The 25310-nt window shown below is 41.3% G+C and overlaps 1 protein-coding gene across 1 annotated transcript in view; it reads right to left on the bottom strand.

Annotated features, from left to right (window-relative positions):
- Positions 1–25310, bottom strand: part of LOC106137783 (disks large homolog 5) — a 49789-nt gene that overhangs the window by 6644 nt on the left and 17835 nt on the right. The window contains exons 16-25 of the mRNA XM_060948924.1: positions 16864–17042; positions 13858–13937; positions 12654–12772; positions 10849–10951; positions 7572–7662; positions 5664–5737; positions 4855–4918; positions 2750–4683; positions 1697–1852; positions 613–731 (exon numbers count right to left, since the gene is read on the bottom strand). Of these exons, the coding sequence (XP_060804907.1) occupies positions 613–731; positions 1697–1852; positions 2750–4683; positions 4855–4918; positions 5664–5737; positions 7572–7662; positions 10849–10951; positions 12654–12772; positions 13858–13937; positions 16864–17042 (2919 nt within the window). The remainder of the gene's footprint in view (positions 1–612; positions 732–1696; positions 1853–2749; positions 4684–4854; positions 4919–5663; positions 5738–7571; positions 7663–10848; positions 10952–12653; positions 12773–13857; positions 13938–16863; positions 17043–25310) is intronic.

Consider the following 25310-nt stretch of genomic DNA (forward strand, 5'->3'; position numbering starts at 1 on the left):
ACATAAATAAACTTTCTGATGCTAATTAACCTAAAACATTTTATCTTATAATAACAAATATCAAATAAATAAACATACATATACTACAATATAAATAAATAGTTAATGCGCCTATTTTATTCATTTTCTTGCGATACGTGCGATTTATTTGAAATTCTGATAACTGTCTATGTGTATCGACAAAAAGTATCGCTGTCCCTTTTCACGTCATAATAAAAATCGAAACAGCGAAAGTTAAGTAAACTCGCTTTAAAAGCGGCGTCGCGCGTGCCATTCTTCTGGAGTAACATACATACATACATATGGTCACGTCTATATCTATTGCGGGGTAGACAGAGCCAACAGTCTTGAACAGACTGAATGGCCACGTTCAGCTATTTCGCTCTATGATAGAATTGAGATTGAAATAGTGACAGGTTGCTAGCCCATCGCCTAAAAAAAGAATTCCAATTTTGTAAACCTATCCCTTAGTCGCCTTTTACGACATCCATGGGAAACAGACGGAGTGGTCCTATTCTTGTTTGTATTGTGTGCCGGGAACCACACGGCGTAACGTCCTCTACATTTACAGTACTCACTTGAACTTGCTAAGAAGTACGATATAATACTCACTTGAACTTGCTAGGTATTGTGCCCCAGCGTTGCTTGGCGCCTTTGCAATCTAACTGCCAGGCGCGCCACAGCCCTGGAGCGCCCTTGTACAATGTGTTATCTACGAATAACACCTCGTCCTGGAACAGAATGCTTCTTTGTGATATACATATATCAGATATCAACTCGTTTTTCGTACGGTAAAACGTAATTCCACGTAAAGATACGTACATATATATTATCACGTTTATATCCCTTGCGGGGTAGACAAAAGTCTTAAAACGACTGATAGAGGCCACGTTTAGCTGTTTGGCTTAATGACAGAATTAAGATTCAAGTAGTATATCTTATAACTATGTGCCGTGTGGTTCCCGGCACCAATAGAAAAAGAATAGGACCACTCCATCTCTTTCCTATGGATGTCGTAAAAGACGATTAATTGATAGGCGTATATACTTGGCGTATTCCTCTTTTAGATGATAGGCTAGCAACCTGTCTCTAGTTAAATCTCAATTCTATCATTAAGCCAAACAGCTGAACGTGGCCTGTCAGTCTTTTCAAGACTGTTGGCTCTGTCTACCCCGCAATTTATATACACATGATTATATGTATGTATATATATCTTGTAACTGTGTAGTAAATGGTTGTGCAATAATGTTATTACAAACAAACATACAAGCATACAAACAAGCATACAAACAAACAAAGAAAGTATGTATGTTTGTGGATGAAGCAAAGGAAGTATGCAGGGATCGTGGCAAGTGGAAAGAGGTAGTCTCTGCCTACCCCTCCGGGAAAGAGGCGTGATTTTATGTATGTATGTATGTATACAAACAAACACACAAACAAACATACAAACAAACAAACACACAAACAAACAACCACACAAACGCACAAACAAACAAACACCACAAACAAACAAACGCACAAACAAACAACCACACAAACGCACAAACAAACAACCACACAAACGCACAAACAAACAAACACCACAAACAAACAAACGCACAAACAAACAACCACACAAACGCACAAACAAACAACCACACAAACGCACAAACACACAAACAAACGCACAAACAAACAAACGCACAAACAAACAAACCTTCCGGAACCAGAGCGCGTTCTCGTCGAGCGTGTCGAGGCCGGTGGCGGTGTACTTGTTGCCGCGGTCGAAGCCGGCGCGGATGTAGAACGCGTCGCCCGGCTTGTCCTTCACCTCGTGGTACTGCTGCAGCTCGTGGCGCACCAGCACGCTCACCTGCTGGCAGGATCGAACAATCAATCAATCAATCAAATAGTTGTCTTTGCTGAATATAAATTATATTACAATACTTGCTGTGCCCGCGACTTCGTCCGCGTGGAATATAATTTGGGCATCATTGAAGCCCTCAAGGATGTATAATTTTCCCCGACTTTTTCACATTTTCCATTATTTCTTCGCTCGTAATAGTTGCAGCGTGATGTTATATAGCCTAAAGCCTTCCTCGATATATGGTTTATTCAACACAAAAAGAAAATATCAAATATTTTCGGTTTACTGTCTCTTATAAATTTTTTTTTTATAATATTTCCACATTTTATTAAGATATGAAAAACAAAAATCAAGAACAAAGATAAACAACTTCGATTATATATATATATATATATATATATATATATATATATATATATATATATATCTCTGAGAAAAAAAATATACATATATATATATATCTCCCTGAGAAAAAACTTAAATTTCATCTTTAAAGTAATGTACTGTGTGATTACCATAGATCGGAATAGGTAGATTGATTTTATGTACTTGCATCATGAATTACCATAGAAAGAATAACATGGATAAGCCTCTTTTCCGGGATTCCATTTCAGTACTTATACTTACAGTAAACTACATTGTCCGCGGGTAACATAGGACTACAATTTACATGAACGAAGTCGGGGGAAAACAGCTACCACTAATATATTCTTCATCCCACTTGTAAAAAATTCCGGAAAAAATCTGAATAATTTACAAATCCCGCAATCCCGGAGGTATGTCCATATTAATATATACGTTTCAGTTCATTGACCCCAATTCAATCTACCTATTCCGATCTCTGATGATTCCTATTGGTGTGCCTCTACCCAATAAATAAATAAATAAAAAGCAACAGGCGACCTTGTCGGCCGGCTTGGCGAACTCGAGCGCGGCCTGCTCGGCCGTGGCGGCGCGCAGGTCGGCGCGGTTGTACTCCAGCACGTGGTCGCCCGTGCGCAGCCCCGCCGCCGCCGCCGCCGACTCCGGCCGCACGCTGTGCACGAAGATGCCCACCGCGTTGCCGCCCACCAGGCTGATGCCCAGGTCCGAGCAGTTCCTCATCTCTATCAGCAGGAACCGGGGCAGGTCCTTGTTGCCCGAGCGGCTCAACGTCGCCACCTCGTTCGACGGCGTGTCCATCCTGATCGACTGCTGCGGCCCCGGAGAATTCCTTGGTGTCGGAGACCCGGACAAGGAAACCTCTTCGTCGTGAGAACTCTCCCCGGAAGACGAGCTGCCGGGCAATTCCACCTCGTCCTTGTATTTGTCTGGACTGTATTGCACCAACATGGTGATAGAGTTGCCTATTTGTCGCAAAACGCGCGCCGCTAGCTGGTAAGTCGCCGACCGCATGTTTATCCCGCACACTTCGAGCAGTTGGTCCCCTATTTGCAAACCGACCTGGCGCGCAAGGGAATTATCGTTCACGGTCGAAACGAACACCCCACCTCCAGACGGGCAGTATATTTGAATGCCAAGTGGCTGCTGACTCTTGTCTATGTGAACTCTTCGCAATTCACCTGGCAAAGGTTTATCCAAACCCATCCCGCAATATTCCGGCATCGAATTCCTGGTTCCTTTGTGCGTCAACTGCTTTCCTGGACTCAAAACCTCGACGTGGAATGTCGGCATAGGTGAATTCCTCTCTGAACTTCTCTCAATGGACCCGGTACTTAATTTGCCAGCGGAGTTTTTGGACGTAACGCTCGGATTGGACGGAATACGAAATCTCTGATTCTCTTTTTTCCTCGGAAAGGTTCCGCCTTCGTACGTGTGATGGTAGTCGCCGACTCTGGTAGCTCGGGGCACTGGTTGGAGATCAGACATGTTGTGAGTGTGGGACGTGAACGAGTGTAAGTCGTAACTTGTTCCGATACTTTCGCCGGATTGGCTTTGAGGTATGTTCGTGGGGCTGGCAAGGTGCGGGTATCTGCTTGTATGAGGATGTGGGTTCACAAAAGGTCCTCTGTAGTGGTATTGCGCTTGTAGACGAGACTGCGTTGGTAAAGTTCCCGTCATGGTATAGTTAGGATTACTGTTCAGACTGTCAGGGCCGAAACTGTCGCTGTCTGAAGGATACTTATTTACAGTTTTGGGCGAAGATGACTTTTTCGACGAATAATACTGTTCAAGCAAGTCTTTACCTGGATGATTTTTTATTGAATGCTCCAAAGAGCTAGGTGACTTTCTGGTGACGAAGTCTAGAGAGCTGGGGCCCTTGTTGACCATGAAGTCCAAGGAATGGGGGCTTTTCGTTCTATTACGTGTCACCGGTTGGTAATCCAACGAGTCATCTGATGGATTTAGAACCAAACTAAGCCGATTTGGCGTAATATCGTGGTCGGAATAATCACTGATTGATATTTTATCTTTTTCGAGCGTTCGAATCTTCTCGAAGTTCATGCTGTTCGGGGAAGCGAAAGGGTTGTGAATAGTCAATGGGGCAGGTTTAGGAAAGTGTTCTACTGCAGGGGAAGATTCAATGGATTTGTAGACGGAATGTCTTGTTGGGGCGGTCACTTGTGTCAAGGGCGCGTGTCCTAAAGGTATGGGGTTCGAGTTTCTGTTTGTGTTCGATCGTTGCGGCTCCGGGGGTAGTTTTGTTGGTGGACTCAGAAGGATAGACAGCGGCGGTCTTTCTTTCCGGCTTCGGGGTTGTACTATGGTGCCCGTGGAGTTCTCCTCCAGAATGAAGTTAGCGCGAGCTTTGGGCCAAGTGCCGCCATTTTTGACGTCATTGTGGGAATCTTTGTTTTTCCTTCGCGATCGTTTCAAAACACTGCTTGTTTCTTTTACTGTAAATAAGAATACGGAGCATAAGTGCTAAATATAACTACAGATTAAATCACTGATCAATAATATTGTCAAGGTCTTTAAATTTCCATTAACTACAAGTTAAGCAAAAAATAACAACATCTTATATTAAAAAAAAGATGGCATAAAAACCATAAATACAAGAAACTCACTTGTTTTTCCGTGATAGCTGTCGATAACGGAATCTAACTCCGCGATAGCGTCGCTCTCTGGCACCTTAACAATAATCAAAAAAATACCATGTGAATGATCACTTCATATTACCAAAATTTTCAACTACAAATATTTTGTTACGGTGATTGCGTACGCGCATAGGTTTTCGGCATGCCCATGGGAATTTAAAAAAATAAATTTTTACATAGATAAAATCACGCCACTTTCCCGAAGGGGTAGGCAGGGGAAAGGAGAGCTGCTGTGGCTATGATCTTTCCCGATACATATATTGGGGATTTTCATGGCAAAAGTGAATAGGCACTATTTGAGCTTGCGTACACAACCTTAGGTCTCATCTTACTTATCGCCAGGCCATATTGAAGCCAAGCGCACAAAAATCGATTATTAAAAAAATTACAAAAAGAAAATTAATTGGAAAAGACGGATTAATCCCATTGTTGACGGTACCGTTTAGAACCTACACTACAATATAGAAAAGTCTCAGAAATAACATAGAATCTTTTATTCAAAATTTCTATACCTACTTTAAAAAAACCCCCCGGAAGGCAGATAGCCGTAATATGTATGTATGTACTTATAAAAATAAACAACAATGACAAGATAAATTCAATAAAAAAATTTGACGAAACATGTCTTTTTTATATATTTTAACTGTAAATAACAATAATAACTGTAATGAACGTGGCCTATCAGTCTTTACAAGACTGTAAGCTCTGTCTATTCTCCCGCAAGGGATATAGACGTGATTATATGTATGTAAATAACATAATATTTTTGTAAAACTCACCTTATTCTGTTTGTCTTTAGACTTGCTCCGTCCCGTCACCGCCTCGATCTTGCCGCGGATCATATCCCACGCGCCTGCAATCAATGGCCTGTTATCAATCTCTTATCAATCCCTTATCACGTCGATATCTCATCGATAGATAGACGAGTGGAGAGTTGTCGCATCTCAAATACAATGGGCCGCATAGGAAAGTATTATAACGCCTTCGATACGCGTCTATGATAGGAAAGTGGTATCTTTTTCAGTGTGGCCCACGGCACATATTGTTAGTAACGTGATTATCACGTCATATATGTATATATCCACATCCAATGAATGAATGTGGATGAAGCGAAGGAAGTATGCAGAGATCGTAGAAAGTGGAAAGATGTAGTCTCTGCCTACCCCACCGGGAAAGAGGCGTGATTTTATGTATGTATGTATGTATATGTATATAGTATGCTTGTCTGTGACATCGAAGATCTCGGTTCGAATCCCGTCCAGGGAATGATGAGAAATGAACTTTCTCTGATTGGCCTGGGTTTTGGATGTTTATAGATATAAATACATATTTAGTATAAAATATAGTATCGTTAAGTCAATATCTAGTAACACAAGTGTCGAACTTACTTCCGAGGCTGACTCATTCTGTGTAATCTAATATTTATTTACTTATATTTACATGAGGCACTTGTTTATGGTTGAGGGTTGATCGGTTAAATTATCCTTCTTAAGCGAGCGCGTTCAAACCCTACAGCGGTCAAAGACAAAGACACTTATCGAGTTTAATTTATTTCTAGATTCTCTTACGGCGAGAGAAAAAATCGTATCAAAAACCTACACATCCAGGCAGCTTAATCCTACTACTATTATAAAGGCGAAAGTTTGTATGGATGTATGGATGTTTGTTACTCTTTCACGCAAAAACTACTGAACCGATTACCATGAAATTTGGTATGTAGGTAGCTGAAGACCCAGAATAACACATAGGCTACTTTTTATCCCAGAGTTCCCGCGGGATTGATAGGGTTTCCATGCGGACGAAGTCGCGGGCGGCCTCTAGTTATTGATAATGTATTAATCAAACAATCAATGGTATACTATTAAGAGTATTAACTTTATCGCGACGATATATCTTTATCTCGATTAGTGATAACATTGTTTGACGGCTATCGGATACCGTTGTCAAAGCCATACCAAATATTTCATTCATTCTTCTTGTTTATCGATTTTAATACTGTGCATCACGTGTTTTAAATGAGGAGTCAGATAGACTTCTATACATTTATGTTAACTAACTACTACTACTGCTAAATACGATGAATCTTTCCATGAATTATTTGGCGCAGTTGTCTTATTCTCGCCTCTGAAGCAACGAGACCCGGGTTCGATCCCAGCGGTCACCAATAATCGTTCATCTAGCTAGGTCTTCCCTTCCAATGTCTTATTTACACGTGCTTAAACATGCAGCACTCCATCTTTTTTTCATGGACGTCTTAAAGGCGAGAAATGGTTAGGCTATTAAACTTAGGATTCTTATTTAAGGCGATGGGCTAGCAACCTGTCACTATTTGAATCTCAATTCTATAATTAAGCCTATCAGCTGACCGTGGCCTAACAGTCTTTCAAGACTGCTGTCTCTGTCTACCCCGCAAGGGTATCTATAGACGTGATCAAAAGTATGAAACGAATGAAACAAAGTAAAAGGTGCTTCGCAAACACATAGGTATATTGATAAACATTCAAGACCCATATCAAATCGAAAATTATCATCTAATTTCGTGTGTGTGTGGATGAAGCGAAGGAACTGTGCAGATATCGTGGCAAGTGGAAATAGATAGTATCTGCCTAATCCTCCGGGAAAGAGGCGTGATTTTATGTATGTATGTATCCAATACATACACACTCAATATATATTGCAATACAAACCTCTCTCCTGTATTTTCCCGTGGCTGCCGGCCGCCAGGTGGTACACGTAGCGGCGGTCGAGGTCCACCATGCCGTGCTCTGTGTGCACCTGCTAACGTCAATAAATATTAAATATATATATATATAGTCAACGATGTTGATGATAAAATATGGGATGCTCAAGCGGGATTTCGAAAGGGAATGGGATGTACTGATCAGATCTTTTCTTTGCGGTGCATAGCCGAAAAGTTTTTGGCCAAGAATCAAAAAGTCTATTGCACATTCGTGGATTTGGAAATGCCTATGACAGAGTTGAGAGGAATGAATTGTGGTCAGCACTTTCTACATTCAGTCAGAAAAGTAGCGGGAATGGATTATTTATTTATGGTTCCAAATTCAAATTTTTGTTTTTTTTGTTGTTGTTAGATTGGCACAACTGTTTTCCATTTTGGCGCGGAGTTTGAGTTGCATCTGTTGTTTACATTAAATACAGTGCTATTTTTAGTTATATCATATCTAGTGTGTATTGCTAATTTCATAATGGATAAAAACATCGAACAAAGAGTTTGTCTTAAATTTTGCATTGCCAATGGAATATCGTGTTCGGAGTCACTGAAAATGTTACAGAAGGCTTACGGTGAATCGACTTTATTAAAAACTCGTGCTTATGAGTGGTACAAAGCGTTCAAAAGCGGTCGAGATGTGATGGAAGATTTGCCTCGCTCTGGTAGGCCATCAACGTCTGCAACTGAAGTTAACATCGCAAAAGTGAAGGAAATAGTGACTGAAAATCCTCATTCAACTTTGAGAGAGATAGCCACCGAACTTTCTGTATCTCACGAGTCGATCCGTACCATTTTAACTAATAATTTGGGTATGAAACATGTTGCCGCTCGGCTAGTCCCAAAAGACCTGAATTTTTTTCAAAAACTCAATCGCATGAGAGTCGCTGAGGACATGCTAGAACGAGTCAATTCCGACCCAACATTCATGAAACGCATTGTTACTGGTGACGAGACGTGGGTTTACGAGTTTGACATGCAAACTAGTCAACAAGCTTCGGAGTGGCGCCTTCCAACTGAACCGAAACCGAAAAAACCACGCCAAAGTCGTTCAAAAGTCAAAGTCATGTTGACTGTTTTCTTTGACTATCGCGGTGTTGTGCACTCGGAATTCTTGCCGGAAGGTCAAACGGTAAATAAGGAATATTATTTGAGTGTTATGCGGCGTTTAAGAGAGCAAATCCGACGAAAAAGGCCAGATTTGTGGAAAGAAAATTCTTGGATTTTGCACCATGATAATGCACCTTCGCACAAGGCCATCATTGTGAACGAATTTTTAACCAAACACTCAACAAATACCATCGAGCAACCACCATATTCACCAGATATGGCTCCAGCCGACTTTTTTCTTTTTCCTAAACTCAAATTACCACTTCGTGGCACCCGTTTTCAATCGGTAGAAGACATAAAAGAGAATTCGCGGCGAGAACTGACCTCAATTCCGGAAACAGCGTTTAAAAAATGTTTTGATGATTGGATTATTCGTTGGCGTAAGTGTATCGTTTCTAAAGGAGCATATTTTGAAGGTGATAAAATAAATTTGGATGAATAACAAACAGTTTGTGTATTATTGATCTTTTCCTGCTACTTTCTTGACAGAGTAGTATACATGGGGTGAGCAGTCTCTTAATACGAGCACTGAAATCCTTATATGAGGATTCGAGTGCTTGTGTCAGGATAAACGGAGCGCACACTGAGTGGTTTAAGATTGAGAAAGGCGTTAGGCAAGGATGTGTTGCGTCACCGTGGCTGTTTAACCTATTTATGGATAGTTGTTTGACAGATTTGAAAGAGTCTGAAAGTGGATTAAGGATGAATGAGTTACTCGTCAAATGTCTGCTCTATGCCGACGATCAGGTTATACTGGCGTCATCAGCGGAGGAGTTACAGGAGATGGTAAACTGTATGCATGGAGCTTTAAAAGAGAAAGGAATGAAAGTGAACGTAAGTAAAAAAAACACTGGTTTTTGAAATGGAGAAAGAAATGTCAGCATGTAATATTTTGATTGGAGGAAAAAAAGTTGAGCAAGTGAAAGAGTTTGTATATCTAGGATCAAAGTTTACATCAGATGGCAAGTGTGATAGTGATATTGAAAGGAGAGTGAACGCGGGGAACATGGTGAATGGAGCTTTGCATGCCTTTATGAGCAGTCAGAAACTATCCAAAAAGGCTCGACTGGCTGTGCACAGGGGCGTGTTGGTCCCGACATGAGTGAAAGTTGGGTATGGCAAAAGAAGCAAGAAAGCAGAATAAATGCAGTGGAAATGAGAGCGTTAAGGAGTATGTTGGGTGTGAAATTGAGTGACCGGATAAGGAACAGCGTGATAAGGGAATGTTGTGATGTGAAAGAAGATGTAGTTACAGGAATAGAAAAGGGTATGTTAAGATGGTTCGGTCATGTGGAGAGGATGAATGAAAAACAGGTTGACTAAGCAGATATACATGGAGAGTGTGGAGGGAAAGGTCGGGGTGGGAAGACCTAGACGAACATATCTTGATCAAATTAAGGACGTCCTGGTAAAGGGTCAGGTCGAAAGTACCCGAAACCGCCGAGCTTGCATGAAGAGAGTTATGAATGTGGATGAAGCAAAGGAAGTATGCAGGGATCGTGGCAAGTGGAAAGAGGTAGTCCCTGCCTACCCCTCCGGGAAAGAGGCGTGATTTTATGTATGTATGTATATATATAGTTGACTAGCTTTTCCGTGTGGCTTCGCTCCAGTGGGAATTTTATAGAAAGAAAATATAATTTATGTATGTCATCTTGTATGCGTCATCTTGGTTCCCGGCACCAATACAAAAAAGAATAGGATCGCTCCATCTCGTTCCCATGGATGTCGTAAAAGGCGACTAAGGGATAGGCTTATAAACTTGGGATTCTTCTTTAGGCGATAGGCTAGCAACCTGTCACTATTTGAATCTCAATTCTATCGTTAAGCCAAACTGCTGATCGTGGCCTATCAGTCTTTTCAAGACAGTTGGCTCTGTCTGTCTGTTCGTAAAGGATAAAGACGTGATCACATGTATGTATGTTCGCATTATATCTTGTGGGGAGGACTACATATATGTTACAGTGGACTTCTTGTCGCAATAATATGATCCTTTTCGTCCACTGGTTTTCTGAAAAAATTGAGTTATTAATGGTTTTTTTTTTCATTTTAGCCTGTTTTCGAAAAGACCTTTGTTCCTGATTGTACCACACGGCGGCCTCTTAAAGATTCATGCTATTAGTATGTACCTTAGGTTCGGACGGAGGCACGAAGTGACAGTAGGACTCCTCTGTTTGCGAACAAATGTTCACCATCTTGCCGTCGGAATACGAATGCTCGTACACAGATAACCTGGAGAGAAAAAAAAAATACTTTAATTAGCTAGTATTAGCTTAGGTATTTAACTTAAGTTCAATTAGGGAAGTTTAATAATATTATATACATACAAATAATCACGTCTATATCCCTGGCGGGGTAGACAGAGCCAAGTCACAAGAAAAGACTGACAGGCCACGTTCAGCTGTTTCGTTTAATGATTCAAATAGTTGTGACAGGTTGCTAGCCCATCGCCAAAAAAAGAGGAATCCCAAGTTAATAAGCCTTTTCCTTGGTCGCCTTTTAAGACATCCATGGGAAAGATATGGTAAGTGGTTAAATTTTAAAGTGCCGTAAACAACATGGCTCTTTTATGAACTTACTGCGAACAATGTGGTCTATCAGTCTTTTCTTGTGACTTGGCTCTGTTTACCCCGCAAGGGATTTACGATATAGACGTGACTTGTTGTTTGATATACATATATGTATGTATGACAAACAAATTTATAAACCCACCACATATACACAGTTATTTACCATAGGAAATTCCATTGAGGGCCTTATAGAAAATAAACAATCAATATATGTATTACAAAAACTGAAAATCCCTCTGACAACACTAGTGGCCACTTGAACTGGTCCACGCAGATATCATGCGCAAGAGTCGATACGACAAAAAGAAACACACAAAAGATCCATTATCGTTCAACATAATGATCGATACTAGCGCAAATCGTATCCAAACGGACGCACGTTTAATTCCAAATTCTTAAGAGCATTGTCTCAACGTTATTCGTGGTATTACGACTTTTAAAAACAACAACAAATACCGTTAAATCGAAATTATGGCAAATAAACACTTCGAGATGCAATATTTTATCACTTTGTACTTCGCTTTACACTATCCATCCATCCATAAAATCACTTGCGGGGTAGACAGATGCAGCAGTCGTGAAAGACTGACAGGCCACGTTCAGCTGTTAGACTCAATGATAGAATTGACATTGAGATCAGCGCTGGAGGGGTTCCAGTATGGTAGGCCGGAACAAACCCACGGGGGTCGTCCTCAGAAAAGATTTTCTCTCTGTTAGGCCTCGTAAGGCCTCATCATCAAAATGAGGCCTCGATGATGATGACCTCTCAAACGCACTCAAATTATTATACAACGTGTAACAATTTTATTGCGAAATTTTATCGACATGCATTTATGAACATGGTGATAAGGCCCAGTAGTAGAAGTAGGAAGAAACTGTTAAAGGTATAGTATCCACCCACTTCATATGATAACCCCCTTTCCGTTACACGTTGTATACAAAAAAAAATGAAATTTCGCATGAAAATACCTGGATTATATATAACGGGACTAGGAGACGTCCGCTAAGATTTTTCGAGATTTTTAGCGGACGGTGTCGCGATCGCTCTCTAGTTATTAAAAATTCTTCAGCCGTGCAAATAGATGATAGATGAGTTTACCGTGTGGTCACCGGCACCAATACAAAAGAGAATAGGACCACTCCATCTCTTTCCCATGGATGTTGTAAAAGGCGACTAAGGGATAGGCTTACAAACTTAGGATTCTTTTTTAGGCGAGGGGCTAGCTACCAGTCACTATTTGAATCTCAATTCTATCATTAAGCCAAATAGCTGAACGTGGCCATTCAGTCTTTTCAAGACTGTTGGCTCTGTCTACCCCGCAAGGGATATAGACGTGACCACATGTATGTATGTATGAGTTTACCTGTCCCTATCACAGTACAGCGGCCTAAGTACAGTGAGCACCACATCGTATTGACACTCGTTGAGTAACGCCATCGCTTCAGACACGCTCTTGACGCCCTCCAGCGACCGGTTGTTTATCTGAAATATACATTCGTTATAGAATGACGATCACGCCTTTGGTTCTAATAAGTTAAAGTCTTAATGAACTTCAAAATTGTAGAATAGAATATATATATATATATATATATATATATATATATATATATATATATATATATATATATATATATATATATATATATATATATATTATATACGTATATACGGGACAAATTACACAGATTGAGTTAGCCTCGAAGTAAGTTCGAGACTTGTGTTACGAGATACTAACTCAACGATACTATTATTTTATAATAAATACTAATAGATAAACATCCAAGACCCAGGCCAATCAGAGAAAGTTCGTTTCTCATCATGCCCTGACCGGGATTCGAACCCGGGACCTCCGGTGTCACAGACAAGCGTATTACCGCTGCGCCACAGAGGCCGTCAAATGTTATGAATGTTACAGTTTTCTTCCTTCCTCCTGGATCCAGGATTGGATGAGTCAGATTTTTATACGAAACGACTCTCATATGGGTGGGTGTGTGTATAATAAGTATGGGGTTACTTATAACTGGTTACTACTTACTAGAGGATTATTTATACATAAAAATGAATAAATATATCTATACCTACTATGCACACAATTTTTTCATGAGAATCGGTCAAGCCGTTTCGGAGGAGTACGGGAACGAACATTGTGACATGAGAATTTTATATATAGGTAAGACTAGCTGTGCCCGCGACTTCGACCGCGTAGAATAGTAGGGCTTCAATGATGCCCAAAATAACTATTCTGGATTATTAAGGATGAATAATTGTTATATAGCCTAAAGCGTTTCTCGATAAATGGTCTATTCAACACAATTTTCAATTCGAACCACTAGTTCCTGAGATTAGCGCATTCAAATAAACAAACAAACTCTTCAGCTGTTGAAGCTCCTATCCATCCTCTTTAGTGACGCATTGAAGACCGATTGTGTTTTGTTTTTTACTTTTCGATTTACGAATTATAGTCAAATTTGATTCAAAAACAGCTCCGTATTTTTATTTTACAAATCCCAAAATTAATAAGCGACACTTCAAGACATCAGCTTTATAATTAAAAAGTGAATACTCACACTAACTACTCTGTCGCCAACATAGATGCTGCCGTCTTTGGCAGCCGCACTGTTCGTTGTTATTTTGCTGACGAAAATACCTAAACGAAAATGAATAATTTTAATTTATATTTCTGTATACAAAAGACAAGTATTATACTCTATGAGCGGCGAGTTTTTCATCAAAATGGACTTCTTTAATTAACTATGTTTTATGTATTTGGCCTCTCTTTTTGTGTTCGTTTTGCCTTTTTGTTTATTTATTTTTTATTGGTGCTGTGTGGTTCCCGACACCAATAGGACCACTCCGTCTCATTTCCATGGATGTTGTAAAAGGCGCCTAAAGGATAGGCTAATAAACTTGGTATTCTTCTTTTAGGCGATGGGCTAGCAACCTGTCACTATTTAAATCTCAATTCTATCATTAAGACAACCAGCTGAACGTGGCCCATCAGCTTTTTAAGACTGTTGGCTCTGTCAACCCCACAAGGGATAAAGACGTGATTATATATTTGTATGTTCGTTTTGAAAACAGTTTCGTTTTTGTCTTTAAAAGGTTTATGTGTCCGTCCGTCCGTGTGTGTGTATGGGATGTGTGTGTGTGTGTGTCCCCGTGCTGACCGTGCTGCAGCGCGATGCCCCTCGCGTCCGCCAGCTGCAGCGTGGTGCGTGCGGCGCGCGCTCGCTGCAGCCGCAGCCCGGCCGCGCCCCGCGCTAGCTGTGTGTGTGTGTGTGTGTGTGTGTGTGTGTGTGTGTGTGTGTGTGTCCGTGCTGACCGTGCTGCAGCGCGATGCCCCTCGCGTCCGCCAGCTGCAGCGTGGTGCGTGCGGCGCGCGCTCGCTGCAGCCGCAGCCCGGCCGCGCCCCGCGCTAGCTGTGTGTGTGTGTGTGTGTGTGTGTGTGTGTGTGTGTGTGTGTCCGTGCTGACCGTGCTGCAGCGCGATGCCCCTCGCGTCCGCCAGCTGCAGCGTGGTGCGTGCGGCGCGCGCTCGCTGCAGCCGCAGCCCGGCCGCGCCCCGCGCTAGCTGTGTGTGTGTGTGTGTGTGTGTGTGTGTGTGTGTGTGTGTGTGTCCGTGCTGACCGTGCTGCAGCGCGATGCCCCTCGCGTCCGCCAGCTGCAGCGTGGTGCGTGCGGCGCGCGCTCGCTGCAGCCGCAGCCCGGCCGCGCCCCGCGCTAGCTGTGTGTGTGTGTGTGTGTGTGTGTGTGTGTGTGTGTGTCCGTGCTGACCGTGCTGCAGCGCGATGCCCCTCGCGTCCGCCAGCTGCAGCGTGGTGCGTGCGGCGCGCGCTCGCTGCAGCCGCAGCCCGGCCGCGCCCCGCGCTAGCTGTGTGTGTGTGTGTGTGTGTGTGTGTGTGTGTGTGTGTGTCCGTGCTGACCGTGCTGCAGCGCGATGCCCCTCGCGTCCGCCAGCTGCAGCGTGGTGCGTGCGGCGCGCGCTCGCTGCAGCCGCAGCCCGGCCGCGCCCCGCGCTAGCTGTGTGTGTGTGTGTGTGTGTGTGTGTGTGTGTGTGTGTGTCCGTGCTGACCGTGCTGCAGCGCGATGCCCCTCGCGTCCGCCAGCTGCAGCGTGGTGCGTGCGGCGCGCGCTCGCTGCAGCCGCAGCCCGGCCGCGCCCCGCGCTAGCTGTGTGTGTGTGTGTGTGTGTGTGTGTGTGTGTGTGTGTGTCCGTGCTGACCGTGCTGCAGCGCGATGCCCCTCGCGTCCGCCAGCTGCAGCGTGGTGCGTGCGGCGCGCGCTCGCTGCAGCCGCAGCCCGGCCGCGCCCCGCGCTAGCTGTGTGTGTGTGTGTGTGTGTGTGTGTGTGTGTGTGTGTCCGTGCTGACCGTGCTGCAGCGCGATGCCCCTCGCGTCCGCCAGCTGCAGCGTGGTGCGTGCGGCGCGCGCTCGCTGCAGCCGCAGCCCGGCCGCGCCCCGCGCTAGCTGTGTGTGTGTGTGTGTGTGTGTGTGTGTGTGTGTGTGTGTGTCCGTGCTGACCGTGCTGCAGCGCGATGCCCCTCGCGTCCGCCAGCTGCAGCGTGGTGCGTGCGGCGCGCGCTCGCTGCAGCCGCAGCCCGGCCGCGCCCCGCGCTAGCTGTGTGTGTGTGTGTGTGTGTGTGTGTGTGTGTGTGTGTGTGTGTGTCCGTGCTGACCGTGCTGCAGCGCGATGCCCCTCGCGTCCGCCAGCTGCAGCGTGGTGCGTGCGGCGCGCGCTCGCTGCAGCCGCAGCCCGGCCGCGCCCCGCGCTAGCTGTGTGTGTGTGTGTGTGTGTGTGTGTGTGTGTGTGTGTGTGTGTGTGTGTGTGTGTGTGTGTGTGTGTGTGTGTGTGTGTGTGTGTGTGTGTGTGTGTGTGTGTGTGTGTGTGTCCGTGCTGACCGTGCTGCAGCGCGATGCCCCTCGCGTCCGCCAGCTGCAGCGTGGTGCGTGCGGCGCGCGCTCGCTGCAGCCGCAGCCCGGCCGCGCCCCGCGCTAGCTGTGTGTGTGTGTGTGTGTGTGTGTGTGTGTGTGTGTGTGTGTGTGTGTGTGTGTGTGTGTGTGTGTGTGTGTGTGTGTGTGTGTGTGTGTGTGTGTGTGTGTGTGTGTGTGCTGACCGTGCTGCAGCGCGATGCCCCTCGCGTCCGCCAGCTGCAGCGTGGTGCGTGCGGCGCGCGCTCGCTGCAGCCGCAGCCCGGCCGCGCCCCGCGCTAGCTGTGTGTGTGTGTGTGTGTGTGTGTGTGTGTGTGTGTGTGTGTGTGTGTCCGTGCTGCAGCGCGATGCCCCTCGCGTCCGCCAGCTGCAGCGTGGTGCGTGCGGCGCGCGCTCGCTGCAGCCGCAGCCCGGCCGCGCCCCGCGCTAGCTGTGTGTGTGTGTGTGTGTGTGTGTGTGTGTGTGTGTGTGTGTGTGTGTCCGTGCTGACCGTGCTGCAGCGCGATGCCCCTCGCGTCCGCCAGCTGCAGCGTGGTGCGTGCGGCGCGCGCTCGCTGCAGCCGCAGCCCGGCCGCGCCCCGCGCTAGCTGTGTGTGTGTGTGTGTGTGTGTGTGTGTGTGTGTGTGTGTGTGTGTGTCCGTGCTGACCGTGCTGCAGCGCGATGCCCCTCGCGTCCGCCAGCTGCAGCGTGGTGCGTGCGGCGCGCGCTCGCTGCAGCCGCAGCCCGGCCGCGCCCCGCGCTAGCTGCGCGCGCAGCGCCGCCGCGGCCGCCGCCCCGCTCGCCCACACGGACACCCCGCACGCCTCCGTCACCCTGTCTAGCACCCTGGGCACCACAAATAATACCATAGTTACAAACAACCACCAACATTTTTTAGATATTTTAACCGCAGCAGCGCTGGTTATGGCAACACTACGTTTGCCACATATCACAACCCCGACATTTGTTTCGCTTCATCTACATTCATTCACTCCTCATACACAAGCTCTTTCATCTCTCTGTTTAACAGTCAGGGTGTTAGGGTAAGAGCAGAAATAATACGATATTTACAAACAACTACCAAATGATATAGATATTTAGACACCTGATCATTTAATTTGAACATAACGCAAGTCATAAGGAAGTCCCGTTGGCCTACACAGACACGCCACACGCTTCTGTCACTTTGTATAACATCCCAGGTTGTTACGACATACGACACGACAAATAAACAGGAATTACACCCAAACTGCGCTATACATGCATTAAATCACAGCTATTTTCTTGACAGCAGCTAGGCAAACACTATATCTTTCCAGGCACCACTATCCCTGAATACTTGTTTCGCTTAATTTACATTCATTCATCCACTCGTTCCACATTCATTTATTCACTCGTTCCACATTCATTCATCCACTCATCGATTTACAGTACTATCTCTTTAAGGTTTTCTAGATCTTCGATTTTTATACGCCAACAGAAAATGCTCATCAGGCTGAACAACTTTTGTTAAAAGACGGTACTTCGATATTTCCTATAGTTTAGCTGTGCTGTTAGGGTTCGACATCAGCTGTTCCAGAATCCAAGATAAATTATACCCCATATGTTGGCCAGACATAAGAGCTATACTATTCCGGATATATTAGCGTGTGCAAACAGGCAGACTATTTTTTTGCAAATTCATGCTCGGTTACTATTTCTTCATCGTAATAAATTATTTTTTTGAAAATATATTCAATGTACATTTACCCTTTCTGGGCTCTGCCGGGCCCGCCACCACTCATGCACCTACCAACATCTTGTTATACGGTGCGAATCGTGGGAGAAGGGCGCCCTAATGCTCTTAGGCTCTCTGTAAGGGCGCGCCTATGCTTGACTCTCTACAAGTTTTTACCGGCAGGTTTTGTGCTTCCCGCCGAATATCCGGATCCGTCTTATATCCGCCCCCCTTACTGGGGCTGAGTACGTTACTGGTATTCCCGACCGCCCTCTGCCGGGAGCGCCTCAGATATATTCAATGTGCAGACAATTTTTTTTTTCCTGTTTAATATATGTACTTATTGATTAACGTACCTAACGTAGCGTACGTACCGTACCTTTAATTTACGTGATACAAAACGTACGGCCACGATCATTGTAACTTGATTCGAAACGTGTGAGTAATTAATACATCCCTAAAATGTCAGGCTTAGTGCATCCTTAGGCGCTAAGCTTGCACACTCAGCATTTTGCCCGTGCACTTTTGACTCAGTAGTTCTGTTCATGTTCAGACCTCTTACCGAGCGATTGCCCAAGGATAATAATCCTCGTGAAGTGTTCTATACCTAAGTTTCTATATCCTTAGTAAATATGTAAAAAAATTGGTTTTTTTAAAGACTTCTATTATGGGTATTTCTACGTTAAAGGAGCATCTGATATTAGGAAGAGTGGCACGATAAAAATATTTGAAATAACATATTTTTCCAATAAAGAACTATGTAAACAGATATTTTGTATACTTGTTGAAGATGGCCAGTTAGTTTATCTATTTTTACAAGAGTTTTTACGTACCAGGGGAGATACAGGATCCAGGGTAGATACATGAAGGCCAGGGAAGGATACTTTACCTTACAGGGGAAATATACATTGAAAGAAAATCAATTTTATTCATAAGAATCAACTTTAATATTTAACTTTTTGTAATAGTTTACAACTATAATAACAGACTTAATTTCAATACAGTCTTTTAATGTTACTTTAATTATTAGGACATAGAAAACAAAATTACTTAGTATCTACTAACAAAAATCACAATATTTTTTTCTATTAGTTCTTAAAGAAAATTGTAGTGTAGCCCTAATTGTAATATGTTATACTATTATATACTATATACTTGATGATCAATAAATCAGTATCGATTCAGCTTTTGTTTAATTTACACGCATTCCCTCCTATATTAGATGGCGACCCTTGCCTAGTCTGTCTCCGCGCTCGCGACCCGATACCGCGCCTTTTAAGGACTACGGAATTTTATCATCGTGTGTGGCCGTGTGGCTCTCTGTGATCGAAAATGCATTTGGAAGAGTACAATAATAAGATTCGTGAAGCGATCACAACGCTATTGTTACACGGAGGAAATTTGGTAAATTTCACGAAAAATGGGTGCATCTCAATCTAACAAGAACGAAGATGTGGTGATTGCCCAAGTTGCATCTGGAGGGAGTAATACGACCCAATTCGAGAAATATATGAACACCAATAATATAATCTTGGTCTTACTGCTGGTTTTGGTGGCCACGGGCGGCCTGATATTCATATACAGAATTTTTAAAAATTGGCAGGGATTTGTGATACGACAAGAAGTTAGAGATGCAATATTGACCAGATATTCTAGTATCATACGACGGCAGCAGGATAGGGGTGATCCTGTGTTCCAGGCCTAGCGTGATTGACGATGACGACCAACTACGTGACTAGCAGACCCAGTCCTGATGTTCATCCTACTACGTGCGTTTTAAATCTCTCGGGTGTGTACAGTGTGATATATATAGTGATGCGTTACGTTAATAAAAATTAAGAGTTGTTGCGGTATAGAAGTCGGGACTGAGTGCGAATACGGCAGAATTTACGGATTACGATACCTACCTATTTAGTGGACATTAAGTAATTATACCTCTATATTAAATTACCAATATACTTATACGTTTTATACTTATATACAAATTATTCTTATCCATATTAAAGTGTTAAAGCTAAAGCATAATTGTGGTATAAATAATATTTCATAATGATAAGTACTTAACAAAATTATTACTTTACCGTGTATTGTTTACATAGCGATGTCCATATATGATACGTCTCGGTGCCACTACTACTGGAGCTCACGGGAATTAATATGGTACGTAATTTTATATTACTTTTTCTATTGCTATTTTATACTAAGTTATGGAAAGAGAATTATTAAAATGCTTGGAAGATATCATACAAATAAAGAAGTATTTGATTAAGAAAGGAAAATCTAGGTACAAGGGAAACGTTATAAAAAATAAATTAAGTGAGTCAGATTTAATTTTGAAACGTTGTGATAGTATTGTAAAAGTTTTGTGTCAAGAGAAAGGATTGAGTAGTAAAACAGTAGATAGTATTAACTCCATAACAACTGAAATTCGTAGTGTGTACGACAATATTAAACTTTTATGTTCAACTCCTAAAGAGGAAATAAGTAGTGATAGTGATAGTAATTATAGTGAAACTGCTGAATTTTTAGACTCAAAAATGGAGTTTGATTTGAAGACGGCCTGTGAGTTTATCTCTGTAATGAACAGTAATGAAAATAATACGAAAAACATGATTGACTCAATAGAAATGTATGCTGAAATGTTGTCCAATCCAGGAAAACAAATTTTGATAAAATTTGTGCTGAAAAGCAGACTTACAGAAAATGCTAAACTTCGTATGCAAAAGGAATATTCATCTGTAAGTGACCTTGTTAAAGACTTAAGAAAATTTCTTTTATCTAAAAAATCTTTTACATCAATTCATTCGCGATTGCAAAATGTTACTCAGGGTTGGCGTACAATTGATCAGTATGGGGCAGAAATCGAAAAATTGTTTTCCGATTTGACAATTTCGCAAGCAGAGGGTAATTCAGAAAAATACGCTGTTTTGAAACCTTTGAATGAAAAGTTGGCGGTGAAACGGTTTTCAGATGGACTGCGGGATTCCCGTCTGAGCACCATCATTACAGCTCGAAACTACGAGCATCTCAAGGACGCGATCCAGGCGGCTAAAGACGAGGAGGTAGCTGCAACGTCTTCGACGACGGCCTCAGCAGGTATCATGCAGATCTCGCGCCGTGGAAGAGGTATGTATCCTCAATATACTCGCATGCAGCATGGCAGATTCCAACATTCGAGGTATCAGCATAACAATGTAAGAAATTTTAGACAAGGAAATCAGTTTCGTGGCAGTCAAAACACTTCGTTTAACAATTTTAATAGAGGACATTTTAATAATAGAAGCGGTCAGAATCGTACTCGTTATAATACCCGTGGTAGGGGACATATGAAAAATTCTTCGAATCGTGGTTCGAATCATCGTGTATTTTACAATGAACAAACGAATGAGGAGGTTCAACCCGAAACATCTAGTACAAATGAATTAAAGTTTTTTCGATCTTAAACATAACATTTTGACTTTAGATGGTAAAACAAAATTTTTGTCTTTTTATGTTAATAGGAAATTACATTTTTATTTGGTTGATAGCGGTGCATCTTTATCTGTCATAAAAAGAGATTCTTTACCTATAAACGTAACTTTAAATAAAGACGACACTATCGTGAACGGAATAGGCGGACAAATTCGTTCGGCAGGATATATTTATCTTAATTTGGAGCATAATAGTGATCATTCTAGAATAGTATTCAATCATAAGTTTTACGTATTCGATAGCATACCATTACAGGCAGATGGAATTTTAGGCTTAGACTTTCTGTGTTACTACGGTTCAAATATCAATCTGAGCTCAAATGTAGTCACTGTATCCCAAAACGGAATGGAATGTTGTTTGCCACTTTATGATTCAATCGATTATTCTAGAGAAGTGTTACTTATCCCAGCACGAAGCGAATCATTCCATCATGTTTATGTTTCTTCTAGTAGTGACAAGGATTATGTTGTTTATCCAAAGCAATTAGCGGAAAATTTGTTCATGGCAGGATCTATAGTTAGAGTAACAAATAATAGAATACCAATTAAAATATTAAACACCAATGAACATCAAATTGAGTTGCCTACATTTCAACCAGAATTACATTTGTTGTCAGATTACGATACATATAAATTCGAGTCTTGCTCAAGAAACTCAGAACGAGCAAAACGTTTATTAGATTTAATAAATTTAAAAAATTTAAATACTGAAGAACGAGATTCAATTCAACTTTTGTGTTCCAAATATGCAGATATTTTCTTTTTGCCAGGAGATAAGTTATCTTCTGCAAATGTTAATGAACAGTCTATTACATTAAAACCAAACACGACACCAGTTTATGTCAAGCAATACAGGTTACCACAATCTTTAAAAAAAGAGATAGACAATCAGATAAAAAATATGTTAGACAATGATATCATTGAGGAGTCTAGAAGTGAGTGGTCTAGTCCAATAATGTTAGTTCCAAAGAAATCGGATGGCAAAGACAAAAAATGGCGTTTTGTTGTTGACTACCGAAAATTAAATAATTGCATTGTTGATGATAAATTCCCGTTACCCAATATAACAGACATATTGGATTCATTAGCAGGTTCAATTTACTTTACACATTTAGATTTATATCAAGGGTATTTTCAAATAAGCTTAGATAAAGACAGTAGAAACTGCACATCGTTCACAAGTGTTTTCAGTCGTGTAATGTCTATAGCGATGTCAGGATTAAACTATGAAAAATGTTTCATATATTTAGATGACCTTGTAATTTTTGGCCGTAACCTTGAAATTCATAATCGTAATTTAACAGATGTGTTTGAAAGGCTTCGAAAAATTAATTTGAAATTAAATCCTCAAAAATGTGTATTCTTAAAGAAAGAAATACTGTATCTAGGACATTTGGTTTCTGAAAAGGGTGTACTTCCTGACCCAGCTAAAATTGAAGTAGTTAAAAATTATCCAAAACCTACTAATACCGACGAAATCAAAAGATTTGTAGCCTTTTGTAATTACTACCGTAAATTTATAAAAAAATTTGCTGAAATAACTGCACCTTTAAACAAGCTTACAAGGAAAAATGAAGTATTTAAGTGGACGGAAGAGTGTACAGTTGCATTTGAAAAATTAAAGGAAAAATTAAGTTCACCCCCTGTTTTAGATTTTCCGGATTTTTCCGAAGGTAATGAGTTTATTTTACAGACTGATGCTTCCGGTATTGCTGTCGGAGCAGTGTTGTGTAATAAAAATATGAAACCTATAGCTTATGCCAGTAGACCCTTAAACAAAGCGGAATTAAATTACCCTACGATTCAGAAAGAATTACTTGCTATAGTCTGGGCAATAAAGTATTTTAGACCATATTTATACAATAGAAATTTTACAATTTTAACAGATCACAGACCATTAGTTTACTTATTTTCAATGAAAGACCCATCCAGTAGACTTTTAAAATTCAGACTTCTTTTAGAAGAATACGATTTCAAGATTAACTATATAAAAGGTAAAGATAATAGTGTTGCAGATGCTTTGTCTAGAGTTTATATTACGTCAGATACATTGAAAAGCATGAACGAAGACATTATAATGGTTTTGACTAGGAGACAACGTAAAAATTTGGAAGAAAGTAGTGAAAGTTCTATTTTAAGTAATCCCACTGATGAAAGGTCTGATCAGCCTCGAGTTGTGGAATTGTTTAAAATACCGAACGATTACATGGAATTGACTTTTATAGAAAAAAAGGATTTAGATAAATTGAGGAGCAAAAATAACGTAGATTTAGAAAAAGAATGTTTCATTTATTGCAAAATAAAGAATACTATTTATATAAACATTGACTTTAGGGCACATTTTACGCGAGCCGAACTTGTGACTAAGTTAATGGAATTTTGTAAAATAATCAAAGTAAAAGAACTATGCATAGTAAAAAATAATGAGATAAAAACATTCATAAATGATTTGTTACAAGAAATAAATAATAGAACGAATTGGACCGGTCCACGATTTTATATAATAAAGAGTGTTAAGAGAATAGAGAATGACGAAGACAAACAGTATATTTTGCATGACTTCCATTTGTTACCAACCAGTGGACATGCTGGAATTCGTAGAATGACTAATAACATTAAGAGGTTATTTTTTTGGCCTGGTTTAGATAAGGATATTAAGGATTTTGTAAATAAATGTAGCAAATGTCAAAAAATGAAGCATTGTAGATATACCAAGGCGCCAATGGAGATAACTACAACTGCTTCCAATGCTTTTGAGAAAATTTATTTAGACCTTTGTGGACCTTTAGAGAGAGACTCAGATGATAATCGCTATATCTTGACAATCCAATGCGAATTAACAAAGTTTGTCGAAGCTTATCCTTTAAAAAATAAAGAGACGGTAAGTATTGCACATGCGTTTGTCAATAATTTTATACTTAGGTTTGGAATACCAGATACTATTGCAACAGATCGCGGAACGGAGTTTGTCTCATCTACAATGGAACAGGTTTGTAATTTATTAGGTATAGAAAAGTTGACATCTACAGCTTACCACCACGAATCGCTAGGAGCTATTGAAATTTCTCATAAGAGCCTAGGTGCGTTTTTACGCATACATTGTGATGATCAAAAAGATACGTGGAGTCAATGGCTTCCATTTTGGTGTTATAGCTACAATAATACTGTTCACACAGAGACGAACTACACACCGTTTGAATTGGTATTTGGTAAACCTAGTAAAATTCCCTGTAGAGTTAGAAATAATAATAATATAGAACCCTTGTATAATCCAGAAAATTATCCTTTACATTTAAAGCATCGTTTACAAGTATCTCTTCAAGATGCTCGTAAGAATTTAATTTATAGTAAAGAAAAGAGGAAATGTTTATATGATAAAACATTAAATGATGTATCATATAATACTGGAGATTTAATATTAATTAAAAATGAAGTAGGTAAAAAGTTAGATTGTAAATTTTTCGGTCCTTTTACTGTCATAGAAGATTTAGGATGTAATGTGAAAATTGCAAAAGATGATAATAAAGTAGACGTAGTACACAAAAATAGGACAAAAAGGTTTATTATGTCATATCAATAATACATCGTTAAGTACTTACATTATGTTAACATTTATTAAATATGTACAATAATCGTATACTTAAATATGTAAAAAAAAAAAAAAAAAATTGTACTTACCTTGTAAAATGTAGTCGTCAACAGTATACCTAAATACATACCTATATCTATAATATAATCGTCTAATATTAAGATTATCTGTGTTGTTTAGCACATAGGTATACTTTGTATTAATTAATATTCTTACAGTAGGTAATTTTCGTCGACGAAACCTACACGAATACCTATATAACATTGTATTTGTTTATAATCATAAAAATAAAACTAATATTTTTATTTTTATTCTTTTTGCACCCCCGTGGTGTAGTG

The sequence above is a fragment of the Amyelois transitella genome, chromosome 17, assembly GCF_032362555.1.
Source record: "Amyelois transitella isolate CPQ chromosome 17, ilAmyTran1.1, whole genome shotgun sequence".
Classification (NCBI taxonomy): Eukaryota; Metazoa; Arthropoda; class Insecta; order Lepidoptera; family Pyralidae; genus Amyelois; species Amyelois transitella.